The 16,289-nt window shown below is 37.5% G+C and overlaps 2 protein-coding genes across 9 annotated transcripts in view; one reads left to right on the top strand and one right to left on the bottom strand.

Annotated features, from left to right (window-relative positions):
* The window catches only part of LOC127453288 (mitogen-activated protein kinase kinase kinase 5-like), a 422,352-nt gene that overhangs the window by 77,221 nt on the left and 328,842 nt on the right, over positions 1 to 16,289 (top strand). The window lies entirely within an intron of this gene.
* Positions 1 to 16,289, bottom strand: part of LOC127453286 (receptor-type tyrosine-protein phosphatase U) — a 330,391-nt gene that overhangs the window by 225,143 nt on the left and 88,959 nt on the right. For all 8 annotated transcript variants that reach the window (XM_051719543.1, XM_051719544.1, XM_051719545.1 and 5 more), the window contains exon 2: positions 15,639 to 15,767. In XM_051719543.1, coding sequence (XP_051575503.1) covers positions 15,639 to 15,767 — 129 coding nt within the window. The remainder of the gene's footprint in view (positions 1 to 15,638; positions 15,768 to 16,289) is intronic.

The raw sequence follows: 16,289 nt of genomic DNA, 5'->3' as shown, positions 1-16,289 counted from the left end.
AAGCTGAAGATATAAATAATCATCTTAAGACAATTGTTTTTGTGAAACATCTTATTGACTTTTGCACAGTACTGTATATATTCTTTAACTTTGTTTAAATAACTTTTAAAATTATGCATTAACATTATTAATTATCTTTAACAAACTTTTATCATATATTATCATATTTTGTCAACTTTGTACACAAAACATTTCGACATGACTGAGAGCAACTTGCAGAAAATCACATAATCATTCAGCCCCTTCGAGTAATTCAGAAAGTTCATTCACTGAAGGTTTTAAAAGTACCGGCTAACAAGAGTAATTTAGTAATGAATCTGACTAAACCAATCACCAAGTTTGTTGTTGAGTACATCCAGTGAACACAATAGAAATGTGAACGCAATAGAAAGGCACGCTGTTTTGTTGTTATTTCACAGTTTCACCACATTCGTTACAGACTGCAATCTCATAAATTAGGTAAATAAAAAAATTATAATTTGGGGGGGTGGGGATTTTTTCCCCTTTTTCTCCCAATTTGGAATGCCCAATTCCCAATGTGCTCTAAGTCCTCATGGTGGCGTAGTGACTCACCTCAATCCAGGTGGCGGAGGATGAATCTCAGCTGCCTCCGTGGCTTGTTGAGTGTGTTACCGTGGAGATATAGCAGGTGTAGAGGCTTCACGCCATCCACCGCGGCATCCACGCACAACTCACCACGCGCCCCACTGAGAGCGAACCACATTATGGCGATCACAAGGAGGTTACCCTGTGTGACTCTACCCTCCCTAGCAACCAGGCCAATTTGGTTGCTTAGGAAACCCAGCTGGAGTCACTCAGCACGCCCTGGGATTTGAACTAGCAAACTCTAGGGGTGGTAGCCAGTGTCTTTACCACTGAGCTACCCAGGCCCCCTAGGTAAATCATTTCTTTAGTGACACTGGTAGAGCGGTTGAGCAAAGGAAAACTGGAGCAGGAAAACAGAAAGATGCTGTTTTCATAGCTAACACTGGGGTAAAAGGATACAAAAATGTTTTTGCCCACCAGCCAAAGTGGCTGTGAATGGCCAATTTCACCAGCCACTTTGATTTTTTTACCAGCTCCTTTGGTTATTTATAAAGGTATATAAAACACCACTTCTGAGGCTGTAGTGAATTATGATTACACATATTACATTTCATTAATGTCGCTGCATGTCATTTGCTAAGTTTGTATGGTTATGTATTCAGCCACAAATGTTTGGAATTAAGCAATGTTGCAGTCACATTGCATGTAAACGCGAACTGCTCGGTGGAAATCAAAAGAACTAAACTTAGAGCACCTCCTGAGATGGTCTGAGATCATTTGCAGCGTTGTCATGGATGACACTTTTCCTGCAGTTACAACCTACTGTATTTCCAGATGACTGAAACAGCAGAAACAGTGAGCACTCTGTATGCGCATGTTCCATGAGAAGTGCTGCGGTTATGGGCGGCAGAGCGCCTCTGAATACACGGTGAATCAGACACACACATCAATGGCTTTTCTTTCGTCTGTTCTTCAAAATATAATACATTTTTGTGTCTAACAGCATTTCTTGTCACATGTCACTCCAAGATTTTTTATAGGTCACCCGCCACAGAAATAACCTACCACTGCGCATAAAATATCCACATTTGGCGGGTTGGTGGGTGCTAATTTTAAACTCTGAACAAATGGAATAATGTGGAATTCACTAATTTCATTAACCACAGGTTACATCACAAATACACACACAATTAGTTGAAGGGAATCAAGCAATAATATTTACAAGAAAAAGAGAGAACCGCTTGCTCTTTGGCTGGAGCTTTAGCCTCAATAAACCATCTAAAACCAAGCATAAATGCCAAGGAACTGAAACCTTCTTAAAATGAACAATAGTTCAATGGGACAGAAACAAAGCAACAGTTATTACATCTAATATTTATCCTTGGACCTGTCCATGTTGTCATTATTTCCGTGAGAGAAACTTCACTGTGGGAACGTGTGGCCATGGAACTTGTGTCACCTTAAGACATGTGTGGCATTCACTGATACGTGTGACTCTGCGAGCGCTGAATGTCCCGCGGAATTAAAAGAAATTCCACTGATCATGCAAACTATAACATAGCTACATGCAACACCACAAATGTAAATGTTTATCTGTTCTGCTGTTGCTAATAAAATAATAGTATAGATACATCTTACTCAAGTTACAGGCTAAATCAACATGAATGTTTTCAAACATTACTTATGTTTAAATAGAAAACAAATTAAAAACAGTGCAGACTGTGGATGGAAAAACTTGTTCAGTGTGAATAGCCCATAAATTTACAGCATGCTAGTGACAAACATTTTAAACTGAGGTTTTACACCTAACCAGGCATGACGCAATAAAGCAACAAGCATTAAAAGCTATTTCTTCTTAGTAAATCTGGCTTTTCATCCTAACCAGACACGACTGCAAACACAATGAGTGTCAGGGCATTTTGTTGATCACTTAGTTTCTATATTTGGAGTGTTGTGATGGTTAGCCCCGCCTATTGTGACACCTCATTGGTCAAAATCACGCTCCTTGTTACTCTACATTAAACAACAAATATCTTCTGATTGACTGTGATTGTGTCACATAGCATACAGAAATCTGATACAGTATATTGCAATACATGTAAACCAATCATGCTTACAGTATATTCATCTATGGTTTTCAATCATATATTGTATATCTTATAAACACATACTGTATATGATATAAATATTCCTACATACCGCATAGATATATAGTATATATATAGGATTCTATTAATGAAAATTTTCTTCTTTAGAATATGTCTCAAACAAATAGTAGAACTGGAAATATGTACTTACCGCATATGCTCATCTATCTCAACTATATTTTATATAATGTATATGTTTATAAACTCACTGACCACATTATTAGGTACAACAGTACACCTACTTATTCATGCGATTATTTAATCAGCCAATTGTGTGGCAGCAGTGCAATGCATAAAACCATGCAGATACAAGTCAGGAGCTTTAGTTAATATGCATATCAACCATCAGAATGGGGAAAAATGTGATCTCAGTGATTTCGACCGTGGCATGATTGTTGGTGTCAGACGGGCTGGTTTGAGTATTTCTGTAACTGCTGATCTTTTGGGATTTTTCACACACAACAGTCTCTAGAGTTTAGTCAGAATGGTGGCAAAAAAAAAATAAAAAATGTCTAATACAGTTCTGCAGACGGAAATGCCTTGTTGATGAGAGAGGTCAACGGAGAATGGCCAGACTGGTTCGAGCTGACAGAAAGGCTCTGGTAACTCAGATAACCCCTCTGTACAATTGTAGTGAGCAGAATAGCATCTCAGAATGCACAACACGTTGAACCTCGAGGAGGATGGGCTACAACAGCAGAAGACCACGTTGGGCACTTTATTAGGAAAATAGTGTTGGTGAGTGCATATGGCCATATAACAGATTTCATTATGGGTGTCACTCACCAGTTTGTTGTTTAGTGTGGAGAGAATAGTGCTTGTCAATCACACTTTGCTCATTGCTTCTGGTTTGGGACATGGGAGTGGGAGGATAAATATTTATCTTGTATCTTCGTGTATCTTCTCCATTTAACACTGAACTCCTTGTATCAAATTCACATTGTGTGTATGTGTGCAATGTCACAGGCTAATTCGAGTCATGCTGTTAGACCCAGTTAAGTTAGCCTTGAAAGATGTAGGCAGACCTTTGTGTGACTTGCCTTTTCCCTGAAAGGTATGGCTTTAAATGCAGCTCTAAATTACAGTGAAAGATAACAAGTCAGTGACACACAAAGAGAGAGTGGATGAAGAGTAAAAAAGAGAGTAGGACAGACAGGCACAGGCACCATCAGGGGGTTGCCGCAGAGCCCCTGTTGCTTAGCACAACAGCTAAGCAAGCATTACAACATAAACACTAACCAGCCATTTTGCCTGCGGATAAAATTCGGCACTGGAGCAGAACTGTTAACACACATTATGTCATTACTCTATATTTCTCCTCCTCTCTTTCTCCACCCTCTATCTTATGTTGTGCCAAAGAACAGCATGTATTATGTGGTAAAATCAGTGAAACGCACAGGTTCTCATGGCTTTTTTTATTTTTATTAATAGATTGAATTGAGAACAATTACTAGCCATAAATATATAACAAATAGTATATATGAAATAGCATTTTGCATTATCTATACTAAAATTGAAGACATGCAAGTCACAACTGTTTTATTTAGTAGACAGTTTGTATGTCTGTATGATTTGATTCGCTCAGGTCACTTATATCTGAGAGGTTCAGACTATTGTTCTTTAACTTGTATTATACCATGTAAAATAAGAGTTCCTATTAAAGTTACCAGCCACTGTAACTGTATTTACTTGGCGAGTATTAAAGGGATAGTTCACCCAAAAAATTACAGTTCTGTTATGATTTACTCACCCTCTACCATGGAACAGAAAAGGAAACTTTGATGGCATCTTTTTCAATGGTTGGTGACTGAACGTGTCATTCTGCTTATCATTTGCCTAACACATACAATATAAAAGATTCTGGGTTTCAGTTTCCATCAAAAATAACTCTTTTGATATTTACTGTTAGCATGATATAAAATTACTCGTACTTTAATATAAGATTTGGGGCTTATACCGCCAACCCCTACACGTCAGCCCTGCAAACAGAGTTTTTATATGTTGAGCTATACACGATAAGCCGCCCTAGCCGCAATTACTTGACATGGTCAAGGTGACCACCACCACAGGCTGTTTAAAGGTTGTATATGCCACTTCACTCTCAATTATCCTGTTTAACAGACCTCTTTACTCTGAAAGGTCTTGCCTGCTAGCCGCAAAACAGTGTTAATTATATGGAGGCTGTCGCTAGAAGGGAGTTAACATTAGCATAGTACATGCGTGGCAATCCCATCGACTCTCTTAATGTCAAGTCCCTGTGGGTGTTTTCTGTTTTAACTTCAAACAAAAAAAAATGGATCCCACCTGAAGACTGGGTTCAGGCTTCAAATGGGCGCTCTTTGAATCTGATTCATTAGATTAGGACAGATTAGAGGGAAAATAAAATTTGCACCCCCGCTAAAGATTTGATTGGGCCAGCAGAGACTACGTGCAGCAAGAAACCCTAAAAATAAAGATTGTGAGAGATCTAAAATTGTGACCTTAATTCACTCATGAACAAAAGATGCCATTGTTTGTAAACTAAACAGTTCAGTGGCATTAACGATGTTTATTCTAAAAAAATAAAAGGTGAGAATCATATTCCAGCATGTGCAGGCACGTCACACGGGTTGCTAGATTTCTTTCTGCTTTATGGCCTTCTAATTAGACAAATTGCAGATAATTTGTTTATATAGTGATTATCTAAATTAGATTTTAATGGTTGCCTAAGTAGGGAGAGGTCCTCAGTCTGAAAGCTGGAAAACATCATATCCAAACCAAGGTTCTATAGAAAAGTACATTTTGAATGATGCATGTCTCTTTATAAATTTCCATAAACATTTTAAAATCTGAATTTTAGACAAAAAGTTGTAAATCATATATCATCATATTTCACCATAAAAATCTATAAATAAATATTTCACCGTTCACCATATTTTTTCAATGATTTTGCCATGATATAAAATTAAGCAACATTGTGAATATTGTGATGATTTTAACACACTAATGGCCATTAAGTTTCTTTCATCAGAGATTCTGAATCTACACTACATGGCCAAAAATACCTGAACAACAACATTCACATGTGCTTGTTGAACATTTAATTTCAAAACCATAGGGATTCATTCCACTCTTTGCTGCTATAACATTTTCCATGCTTCTGGAAAGGCTTTCCACTTGATGAATACAGCTGTATGGATTTGCTCCCATTTAGAAACGAGAGCATCACTGAGGTAAGACACTGATTTTGGGTGATGGACTCTGGCTCGCAGATGGCGTTCAATACATCGGTGTTCAGTGGGGTTAAGTTCTGGTCTTTGTACAGATCAGTCAAGATCTTCCACGGCAGTCTCAATACATTATTTCTTTATGGAACCGAAAAGGGTCCTTAACAATATGTTGCCACAAAATTGGAAGCATACAATTCTTTAGAATGCCACTTTACGAAGTTGCATTAAGATTTGTCCTCACTGGAATTAATGGAACAGCCAAACATGTTAATTAATAAGGTGTGACCACAAACTTCTGTGCATATAGTGTATTGGCAACAATGGTTGTTTGGTCAAACTGATGGTTCCTCTTATCAATAAAAAAAATTACTTTATAAGCCAGTTCAGTATATTGTCCATTCCATCTAGCTACCCACTGTAAGATCTAAAAAGCAAATTCTCAATTATATGAGCTTCCTCACAAGGGCCCTTTAAATTCTTAATGTCACCTTATTCGACACAAGCTCCTCCTAAATAAATACTGTAGAATCTACACATCAATAGAGATTTCCCAAGTTTTATGACCTTTCATTGGTTGTGAAAATGCTTTTATTTTATCACCTTGTTGCACAGTCCATCTTGCTGCTTATTTATTGGGCGTGTTTTGCAAATATGAACTCTTGTGAATGAGTACTGATCTGAGCCTAGCGTCATGGTTTATGTTATCTGCCTTCTATTACAACTGAATATAGTCTGCCTTGTTAGATTTATACAGTAATTCATTTCCTCATTTCACCATCCGTCCCAGTGGTGTATCTGAAAATTTACACACACAAATATGTTTTACAGTAATCTCTCCCAGGACAAGCATGATGGGTTTATAATTCACCCTTTGATAAAAACATGTACTCCTATCCATGAGGTAATTTCTTGTACAACAGCTCAGATATAAAAATCACTAAACTTTTACAGTGGTTCTAAAAACTCTTGTCATTATTTCCTCACCTTCATGTTATTCCAATCCAATTTTAACTTCTTTCCTCTGTAGAACAATGAAGAATGTTGACACTACACCCATACAATGAAAGTGAATGGTGACTGGGGTTGCCAGTGAAATCTCATTTGGTGTTTTACAGAAGAAAGTCATACGGGTTTGGAAAGACATGAGGGAAAGTAAAAATGTAAAACTATCCCTTTAAGCTAAACATGAAAGGATTGATGCAAAGAAGATAATGCATAAGTTGTCATGTTTAAAAAAGAAATGCAAAATTTTAATGTACAGATATCTCACTTGCATTCCAATGAAATTCTTTTCAATCAGCCTTTAGGGGTCTAATACAAAAGTGTAAAGTCACATGTCTATTTTGCCACCAGATTAATCAAGCTTTGATCTCATGCACACTTTGATGAAGGAATTTCAATCATATGGATGGTGAGGTTTTTGTTTGAGACTTTTGTCGAGAGCTGATTCCATTATGGTGTGCAAAATGTATAACTTCAGACTCTGGGCTGAGACACTTTAAAAAGAGAAGGCGGCTTCTCACATCAGATGAAAGTTCAAAGAGAAGTGGAGGATCAATGTATTAATCCAAGTGTTTCTGAAAAATGTAAAGGGTGTGAGGCATGATTAATCAATTCTCTGCTCTGGGGTGAGTGCTATGGCTGAGCCAGATTTAAGCTGACATGGAACCAACATAAGCCTGCGGAATGAAACAGTCACGGCCACCCCAAATAGTTGCATGAATCTTTCTTGCTGCACCAAAATTAAGATCTTCTGAAAATGTTTTTGTAACAGGTAAAGGGGGGCAAGGAGGAGGCGGGAACTGGCTGAAGAGTCAACATAAAGTTTAATGAGAAACTCAACATAAAACAAACATAAACAAACAAACGCACATGCAACACGGCCGCGTGCATCTCTCTCTCTCTCAAACTGGCATCTCCAGCCCCCTTTTATCTCGCTCTCCCGCTGATCATCTGATTCAGCACCGGCTGTGCACCCCCACGGCCCGACCACGCCCTCCTCCTCGTCACAGCTTTGTTTTGCACTCAATGGGTGAAATGTACCACATGGAACTATTTGCTTCCAAAAATTCATAGTAGGGCTGAAACGATTATTCGACGTTATCGACAATGTCAACAATAAAAAATTGTCTACAAAAATATTGTCGAATAGTCATTTGATCTCATTTACCACAACATGAGATCATTTGAAATGCTAATGATGACGCAGGAGAGTGGCACTTCAGCTCGCACTTGATTGAGGAGAAGAAGAAAGAGCAGCTCACAGTCCAGGCACACTCCAAACTTTCCAAACAGATTATAACACAAAAATACAAAATAAGTAATTATAGAAGCAGTGTCGTTTTGATGTGAAATAAAGCAGAGCCATACCTGGCATTCCACCTGAGCAAAACTTGAGAGTCAGAGCGTCTAAAAACGAAACACCCTGGCATTGTATCTTTAATGCATCATTTATTAAAGTTCAAATAATAAAGAAGCAGGTTGTATACATAAGCACACACTCCAAAGCTGGCATTTCTCTGTGTGGTCAAAGCCACTTATATAAGTCATGTGAAAAACAGCACGAGAGAGTTTCTCCCTGCTAATACACTGTCTCGCGCGGAGACGCTCATCCCTCGCATGCACTTGCTGCAGTTAGATTATAACATGATGGCTCGCGACGTAGTCAATCATAATATATGTGTCACAGTGTGTATCTTACTGTGAAGAAAATCGGCAATTCAAGCTCTATTAAGAAGAGGGAGATTTTTGTGAGTTAAAGATGAATCGAAGTGACCAAAAAGGTGAGAGAGTGTAGTCTTAGCCCATTATACAATGCAAAAAAAAAAAAAAAAAAAATGTTTTAGATTTGTCTTTTTGGTTTGTTTTCCAATACAAATATCTAAACCTCCTTACATACATTTACTTTAGGAATTATACTGAAGAAGAAAAAATTGTTATCGAAGAATGTTGAATATAATATTTAATATTTAAATATTTTAAAAAATCTAAACAAGATACATTTACCTGAGAAGCAACATATAAGGTATTTAGACTTGCTTTCAGAGAATGTATCTTGAATATGAGTATATTTTGTCTTTACTGCATTGGCAGAAGTATAAACAACTGAAAAAATACACTTATATTCAAGATACATTCTCTAAAAACAAGTCTAAATATTGTATATGTTGCTTCTCAAGTAAATGTATCTTGTTTTAAGGATTTTTAGATCATTTAAATGGAAAACAAGACAAAAACACTTGATAACAATAAGATATTTTGCAGTGAATTTTTTTAATAAATTAAACAATAAAAATCCAAGTATTCTTGTAATTCAGTGAATGTCATTTAGAGATATTTTTAAAAGACAATTTTGTCCTCTTTATTGTTAGCAAGCACGTTTAATACAACCTTTTAAGTCGGGGCACAAGATGAATAGTCGGTTAAGAGCTAATGATTAATCGTTGTAATAATCACCCGAATAGTCGAATAATCGTTCTAATAACCGTTAGATTAGTTGATTATCAAAATAATCACTAGTTGCAGCCCTAATTCATAGCATGGTCAATTCTTTATTGTCTGTATTAGTGTTGGGTGGTAGCATCGCTACAAATAAAACAAGCCATGCATAGAGTGACAAATGCACACCCCTCATGCTGAGTGCATGATGTGTATGACATTCCACAATCTATTTTTTTCAGTTGAAGGACTACATCATCCAGGTACTCGAAGTACTCTTATTTTCAGTGCATTTTCAGTGTGAACATTCTCTTTGCACTACTTGCACTACAAAATGGCATGGAATAGTGCAAAAGTCTGCGATGTGGAACACACCTTTTCTCTAAAGGATAACTTTCCACTTAGCTTTTTTTTTCTGTAGAACAGTTGATTGCTTACCTATCTACATTTTATGAGTACCCAACTCTGGATGTCAGAATTTTTCCTTTATAACAAACCATAAATTAACATGAAGTGATAATTATGAAGACATCTGAATCAAGTACCTCAGAAAGGGCATATCTCTCAAGCCTGTGGTTTTCCATTGTGATCCATTGTCCTTGTCATTGTCATTGAGTTAAGGAGGAAACCCCTTGTTAAATAAAATTAACTGGTCCACTCAGACTAAAAATGATGCTGACCTTTACCTTCTTTTTTCGACATTCTTCATAAGCAGAGCTACTCATTTGTAAGCCTTTAAGTGTGGGCATGTTGCCAAATAAAAAATAAAAAATACAAAAATATAAAAAAATTCCAGTGCTCTCCAAACTCCATTCCATACCTATGTTTCAAGAGGCAGGTTTCAAGAGTCCCAGAGTAGATGTCAGTGATTGAGAGATGCACTGGGCAGCAGGAAACTTTATTAGATCATCCAGGGAAGCCAGCCAGGTCCGATAATGACCCTACAACTCCACCAGATGTGTCTCCCCACCAACTTCCTCTGTCTGGGGCCCCTGTGGTCTCTCATATCAGTGATGAATAAGGCCTGGGTATGAGAGTGTGGATAATGTGCAGATGGGACACATGCCTGCTGTTTGAAAGAGGTGAAGGGCGGCTGGTAATAAAGACCTACAGGTCTCTGATCAGCACGGTGTGCCTTGGTGCCTCTCTGACTAAGGAGGAATGTAATAAGATACAACATGCCCAGAGAATTGCCTTGCTTTAATTCTAATATCGGTGGGAACCTCCTTCCAGTGAGGAGATTACTGCAGAACGGCATCAGACCCAGAGGCCTGGCTTAAGATGAGAAGGGACCAATTAAGTTATCTTAAATGCTGCAGGTTCTTCTGCCTCCCAAGTAGATGGGGAGGTCTTCATGTCTCATAACTGATCCACTGACTTCAGATGTGTATCACAGTCCTCATCTCATGCTTGGTTCCGTACGAAAGCTCTTTTTCCAGAACTCTGTTTTGGTAAAAGTTAACTGTGAACACTGCTTGCAGGTATCTAATACCACTGAGCAGCCCTCGTCACAAACAAAAATCTAAATTTGTCTCCTGAGAGAGAGATACGATTTATTACTGCAAAAGTTTCCATTTTATCCACACTTGGGGACCACTGTAATACCAGTCCCATTGTAAATAGTCTTATCTTTTAACCAAAAGGTACACAACAGTGCAGAGCTGTGCTGTGAATAAAGATGGGAGGGCAGTGAAAGGATTGGTCTAGCATGAAGGACTAAGAAAATACAATTGGCCCAGTTTATAACATGCTAGCAACAGAAACAATATGAAAAGAGTTGTTTTGTGACACAGTACACCCAACAATGGTGGATTCTGACCTAGTTTCCCAATTTTCAACAATGCACCCACTGCGATAATAATTAACATTTGCCACAAAACTCCACAGCTAGTGGTTTTGGGTGATGCCTTATTGTCTGTTACAAATGGTTGGTTCTCCTTAAAATAATACACAAGAGACTCCCACTCTAGGGTGTACGTGTGATGTCAATTTCTGTTTAAATATACTCCGTCAAACACTTCCCTGCTATGTTTTCAAGGTGTGACATCATTCTTACCTACTTAAACTTTGCATGCCAAGACTCATCTGTTGCCCTCAGTCCAAAGTGAATGTCACATGACAAGAGTTGGCTTTAATTAAATCCAGAGGATTATGTATTAATTACTGCAAAGCGCCTATGAATGTGGGTGAGGTGGATAGGACCTGCGTATGATTAGAATGCTGATTATGATGCACTTTGGATGATTCCATCAAGAGTTCTAATGACTCGGAGGCCTGGGTAGCTCAGTGGTAAAGACGCTGGCTACCACCCCTGGAGTTCGCTAGTTCGCTAGTTCGAATCCCAGGGTGTGCTGAGTGACTCCAGCCAGGTCTCCTAAGCAACCAAATTGGCCTGGTTGCTAGGGATGGTAGAGTCACATGGGGTAACCTCCTCCTGATCGATATAATGTGGTTCGTTCTTGGCGGGGCACGTGGTGAGTTGAGCGTGGTTGCTGTGATGGATGGCGTGAAGCCTCCACACGTGCTATGAGTTCTAATGACTCATTCATAGATTGAAAATTATTTGATTAAAGTTGGTTTTTACTTTCCTATTTATATATATATATATTTTTTAATGTTTTTTTTTTTTTTTTTTTTTTGATATTCTGAAAAATCAAGTATTCTTTCTGTGTATCGCACTGTTTTTTCAGTGACTCCTGCCATGAGAGTTGCAAATTTATGACAGCGTGCCAATTTACAAATAGTTGTTTTAAAAGACAGGTTTAAAAACACATTCAAATGTGATGTCAGAGGAATTTGATCACCATGAAAAGAAAAAGAAAAAAAGACCCAAAATTTAAATTGAGGGCGCTTTTTGACATTTACTTTTTCTTGAATTTCAATCAAGAAAAAAGTAAATTTCTTAAAAATCTTTGCACAATTTCTCATTGTATGCAGCATTGTATGCAGATGCAAATTCCTTGGCAATACTATTGCAGTTTTTGTCATGCCTATAAATCACACTAAATTAAAATCCATGCAATACTATTTGCATATGTTGGACAGTAAGACAATGTATGTGTATCTTGTAAAGTACCACAAATGTGTTATTTGTCTCTTCAAAAAGGACGTCTTGCTCCCTTTGCAAACTGCTATTCCTTTGGTAGTCTTTGACCTTTTACACAAAATTTTGTACATTATGAAGCTTGGATCACATTCCCTTGAGACACGCTTTTCACAAGCCTCTCTATCCAACTCCCCTGTGTTTTACCTCACTGCTGAGAACATTACCAAGTTTTGCTCTGTTTCATTGTGTCTTCAGCATCCTATCTCTTCTTGCATCGAAGTCCCTATGATTCATGTGTCTCTTTCATTGACTTATCACCAGTGGCCATCTAATCCAATTACTAGTTCTCTACTTTTTTGCAAACATCTGCTTGTTTTAATCTAGTTTCACAGTGGCTTTCAATAAAAGCTCCTTCCCAGCAGGCCATGCACATCTCTCAGACACTTCCAGGTTGATATGGACTACTTTTCAAAGAAAAACTCATTGATTGTTGGATTGATTTGATTCAAGCAGAGGCAACTTCCAAATGACTGCTGTTCAGTGGTTGACTTGGATGGAATAAGACATTGGGAGAGGAACATGAGATGGGCTTTTCTGACGGGCACTTATAGATCCCACTATTTACCTTTCTGACTGGGTGCACAGTGCATGCTTGTTTTGACTGGCCAAAGTAAAACTCTTCTGAGGTTGATTTGAATGTGGCCACACACTACTGATGAGCTGGCTGCGCCTGTGCCAGTGGAATTTTTTTAATTTTCCGAGCAGCCCATCTACAAAGCTCGCATATCTGCCACATATTCCCGGTAGTTCCCGCTTTGATGAAAAACAAGCACAAGTGTAGCACATATGTGCTGATTGGTCAAGGGAAATTTTTGTCCTAGAAGGCTTCAATATTGGTATTCAGTTTTAGAAGACTGACACCATTTTAGGATTTCAATGTTTTTAAAACAAAGAAAAGTTATGACATAAAATGATCTAACATTTCTAGATAACATATTAAAGGCAAGAACATTTTTTATATTAACCATGTGAACTCCTTTGTTCCAAAAAGTATCTTGTGTGCTTCAATAGAAGCAAGGAAATCTGACATTTTGTACACTTTCAAATTATGGTAGGATAATATGGGACATCAGGTTTGGCACAAACTTGACGAGTCCCTGTATATGGATGATCTAAAGCATCTGGCCCTATGTAAATCTGGTATTTTTCATTAAAACCTGAAAATGTACAGAAAGTTGAAGGATTTTGAAATATTTTAAATAAAGTTATGATGTAAAAGTTATTTATAATAAAGGTAAAATGTCCTGAAGTTGAAGGATTTTGACAAATTTTAAATAAAGAAAAGTTATGATGTAAAAGTTATGTATAATAAATGTAAAATGTCCTTGCTTCCATTGAAACTCACAAGATGTTCTTTGGAACATTCTCAAATCATGTTGGCATAACATGGATCATCAGGTTTTGGACAAACTTGCGGAGTTCATGCCAGCTCGAGTGCATGCTGCCATTAAAGCCAAAGAGAGGCATACCAAAAAAATCTGTGAAAAATCTGAAATTCATGTTCATTTTTCAATTCTAATTTTTTATTCAAATTGGTATGCTGATAATGTGACCTTGAGTCACTTTGATCCAGAAACACATTTTGAGTTTTATGCACTTACATAAAGTATTCTCAGCCTAATTTACATTTCAACAATGGCATGGAGTAGAAACACAATAGCTACATCATTAGTTAGCTAAGACTTTAAATTTTATTTTTAGGGAATTAACCTAAAAATGTGTTTCTGGGTCAAAGTGACTCAAACTGATGTAGCAGATCACATATAATTGGTATTTTTTATTATTATTATTACATTAGAAAACAAATCATTAAATTGGCCGATATTCTGAATTTTTTAATCATTCGGCCAGCATATTTTCCCATTTGTCCGATTTGTTTCTTGAGGGTGCTGAGAATCGGTTGCTTGCATGTGAAGCGACTGAGACATAGAAACGACCAGTCACGGTTCGTTTTGTTGTTACATGCCATCATGTTACAACAATAATAGACCGGTGTGCAACACAGTGTCATTTAAACGGTCATATCAGAGCCGCGACAGAAGCGTATGAGCTCATAATGTTAAAGTGTTCGCCTGTTTCATTCTCCCTCTCTCTCCTCAACAGTTCTCTGTAACTTTTAACTTTTAAGGCAAATATCAATAAAAACGTATATTATATACCATCTGCAAATATGCGCATATCTCGTTTAAACAGATGTAATTCACAAACCTCATGAAAATCCAGCATTTTCTTCCCATCGAGTGCTCATCTAAAATATTCCTCTGAAGTGCATATTCTATCAGCCAGAATCAAAATGCCAGGATCAGGATCAAAAGTTCCTCTGACTCAAAATTCATGACAGTCACTCCGTGACAATCCAAGCAGGCGATCCAGGCTGTTTAAACAGTCAGGAGATTGCTGCTCGCACTGGATCCGTACGAGCGTGTGAGAGCAACATCAGAGTAAAAGCACTTCATGTGTGCTATAAGTAAATGTCTTATTCACTATGCACTATATGTACAACTGGTTTGATTCTGTATTTTTTGAGAAAATGGGATTGTTAATGCACACATGCCATCCATGGTTGCTTGACTACTGTGTGTACGGTTATTTCCTATATTTACATTTTCTTCATGTGCAAATACAATTTGATTACTAAACAGAAATCAGAAGAAACTGCTATCTGCCATTTTAAATACAATATTATTTTATATTTTTATATTTGATATTAATATAAGTTAAAGTTTAGTGTGAAATTGAGTAAATATAGTTTATAAATTTTTTAGCAATTTTATCTTTGTTATTTACTTTATCAAAGTGTGTGATATTGCCATTGTATCGGCCTATCGGCCACCCTACTCTCTGGATATCGGCATCGGAATCTGCCATTAAAAAACCCATATCGGTCGATCACTACAAATATTAGGAGCGTTCTCCATTCAATAACAGAAGCACTTCATCCTAGAAATATTAGCCTTTGGGACCTTACTATATTTACTTTGACCAATTATCACTGATATCTACACATTTTGCTACTAAAGGTATATAAATGTTTTTCGAAATGTTACAAAACTGCAAGTAAAAAAACAATAGATTACACTGCATTGGGGGCTGTCTTTTCAGCCTAGTTGGACGAGCACACGTGTGAAACGGTTTGTGAAACAGTGTGAATAAACTGGCGGAATAAGAATGGGTGATGCTGGGCAGGCTTACCACGCATAAGATCAGAGGTGGAGTGCTGCGAGGCATGGGCACGGAACAGCTGCCAATCAAAGTCATCCTCCTCCCCTTGACTAAACTCGCACAGACTGGGGTCAGAGTCCTCATCAAACGTACAGCCAGCTGCCGAGAAGAAAGAGAACAGAGAGAAGAATACATGTTATTAGTCTTAATTCATGTTAAAATTAGCGTTTTATGGATTTTTGTTTGCTTTGAGGTCATCTATATGGAAGTGTACTCCTAAACACTGACAAAATAGTCTTTTAACAGATATAAACATTTAGAATTTACAGTCTTTCTCATCCAGGAAACTTTACAAAAAACATTTATGACTCATCTTGCACTACACAGATTTTTGCCCAATCAAAAGCTGAGAATGTCCATCCCCCCTGCAACTGACTAGCAAATGTCAAATCAATATTCATAGCTGTGATATAACCAAACCTATTGACTATTAAATCAAAAAGGGACAAGCCCTGCGATATGTCACCCCCCACCCCCCAACTTCCTGTTTCAGCGGGAAATATGCCAATACAAGAGAGAAAGCTGTATTTGTCAAGATATTTCATTAGGTCTTTAAATGGTTTGGGAAATGTGCTTCCTGCTTAACCTGAGAAGTCTCTGTACATTAATTATTTAAAGCAT

This window comes from Myxocyprinus asiaticus, chromosome 15, assembly GCF_019703515.2.
Source record: "Myxocyprinus asiaticus isolate MX2 ecotype Aquarium Trade chromosome 15, UBuf_Myxa_2, whole genome shotgun sequence".
NCBI lineage: Eukaryota > Metazoa > Chordata > Actinopteri > Cypriniformes > Catostomidae > Myxocyprinus > Myxocyprinus asiaticus.
Note: the sequence above shows the minus strand (reverse complement) of the source record. Positions and strands in the feature narration are given on the sequence as shown.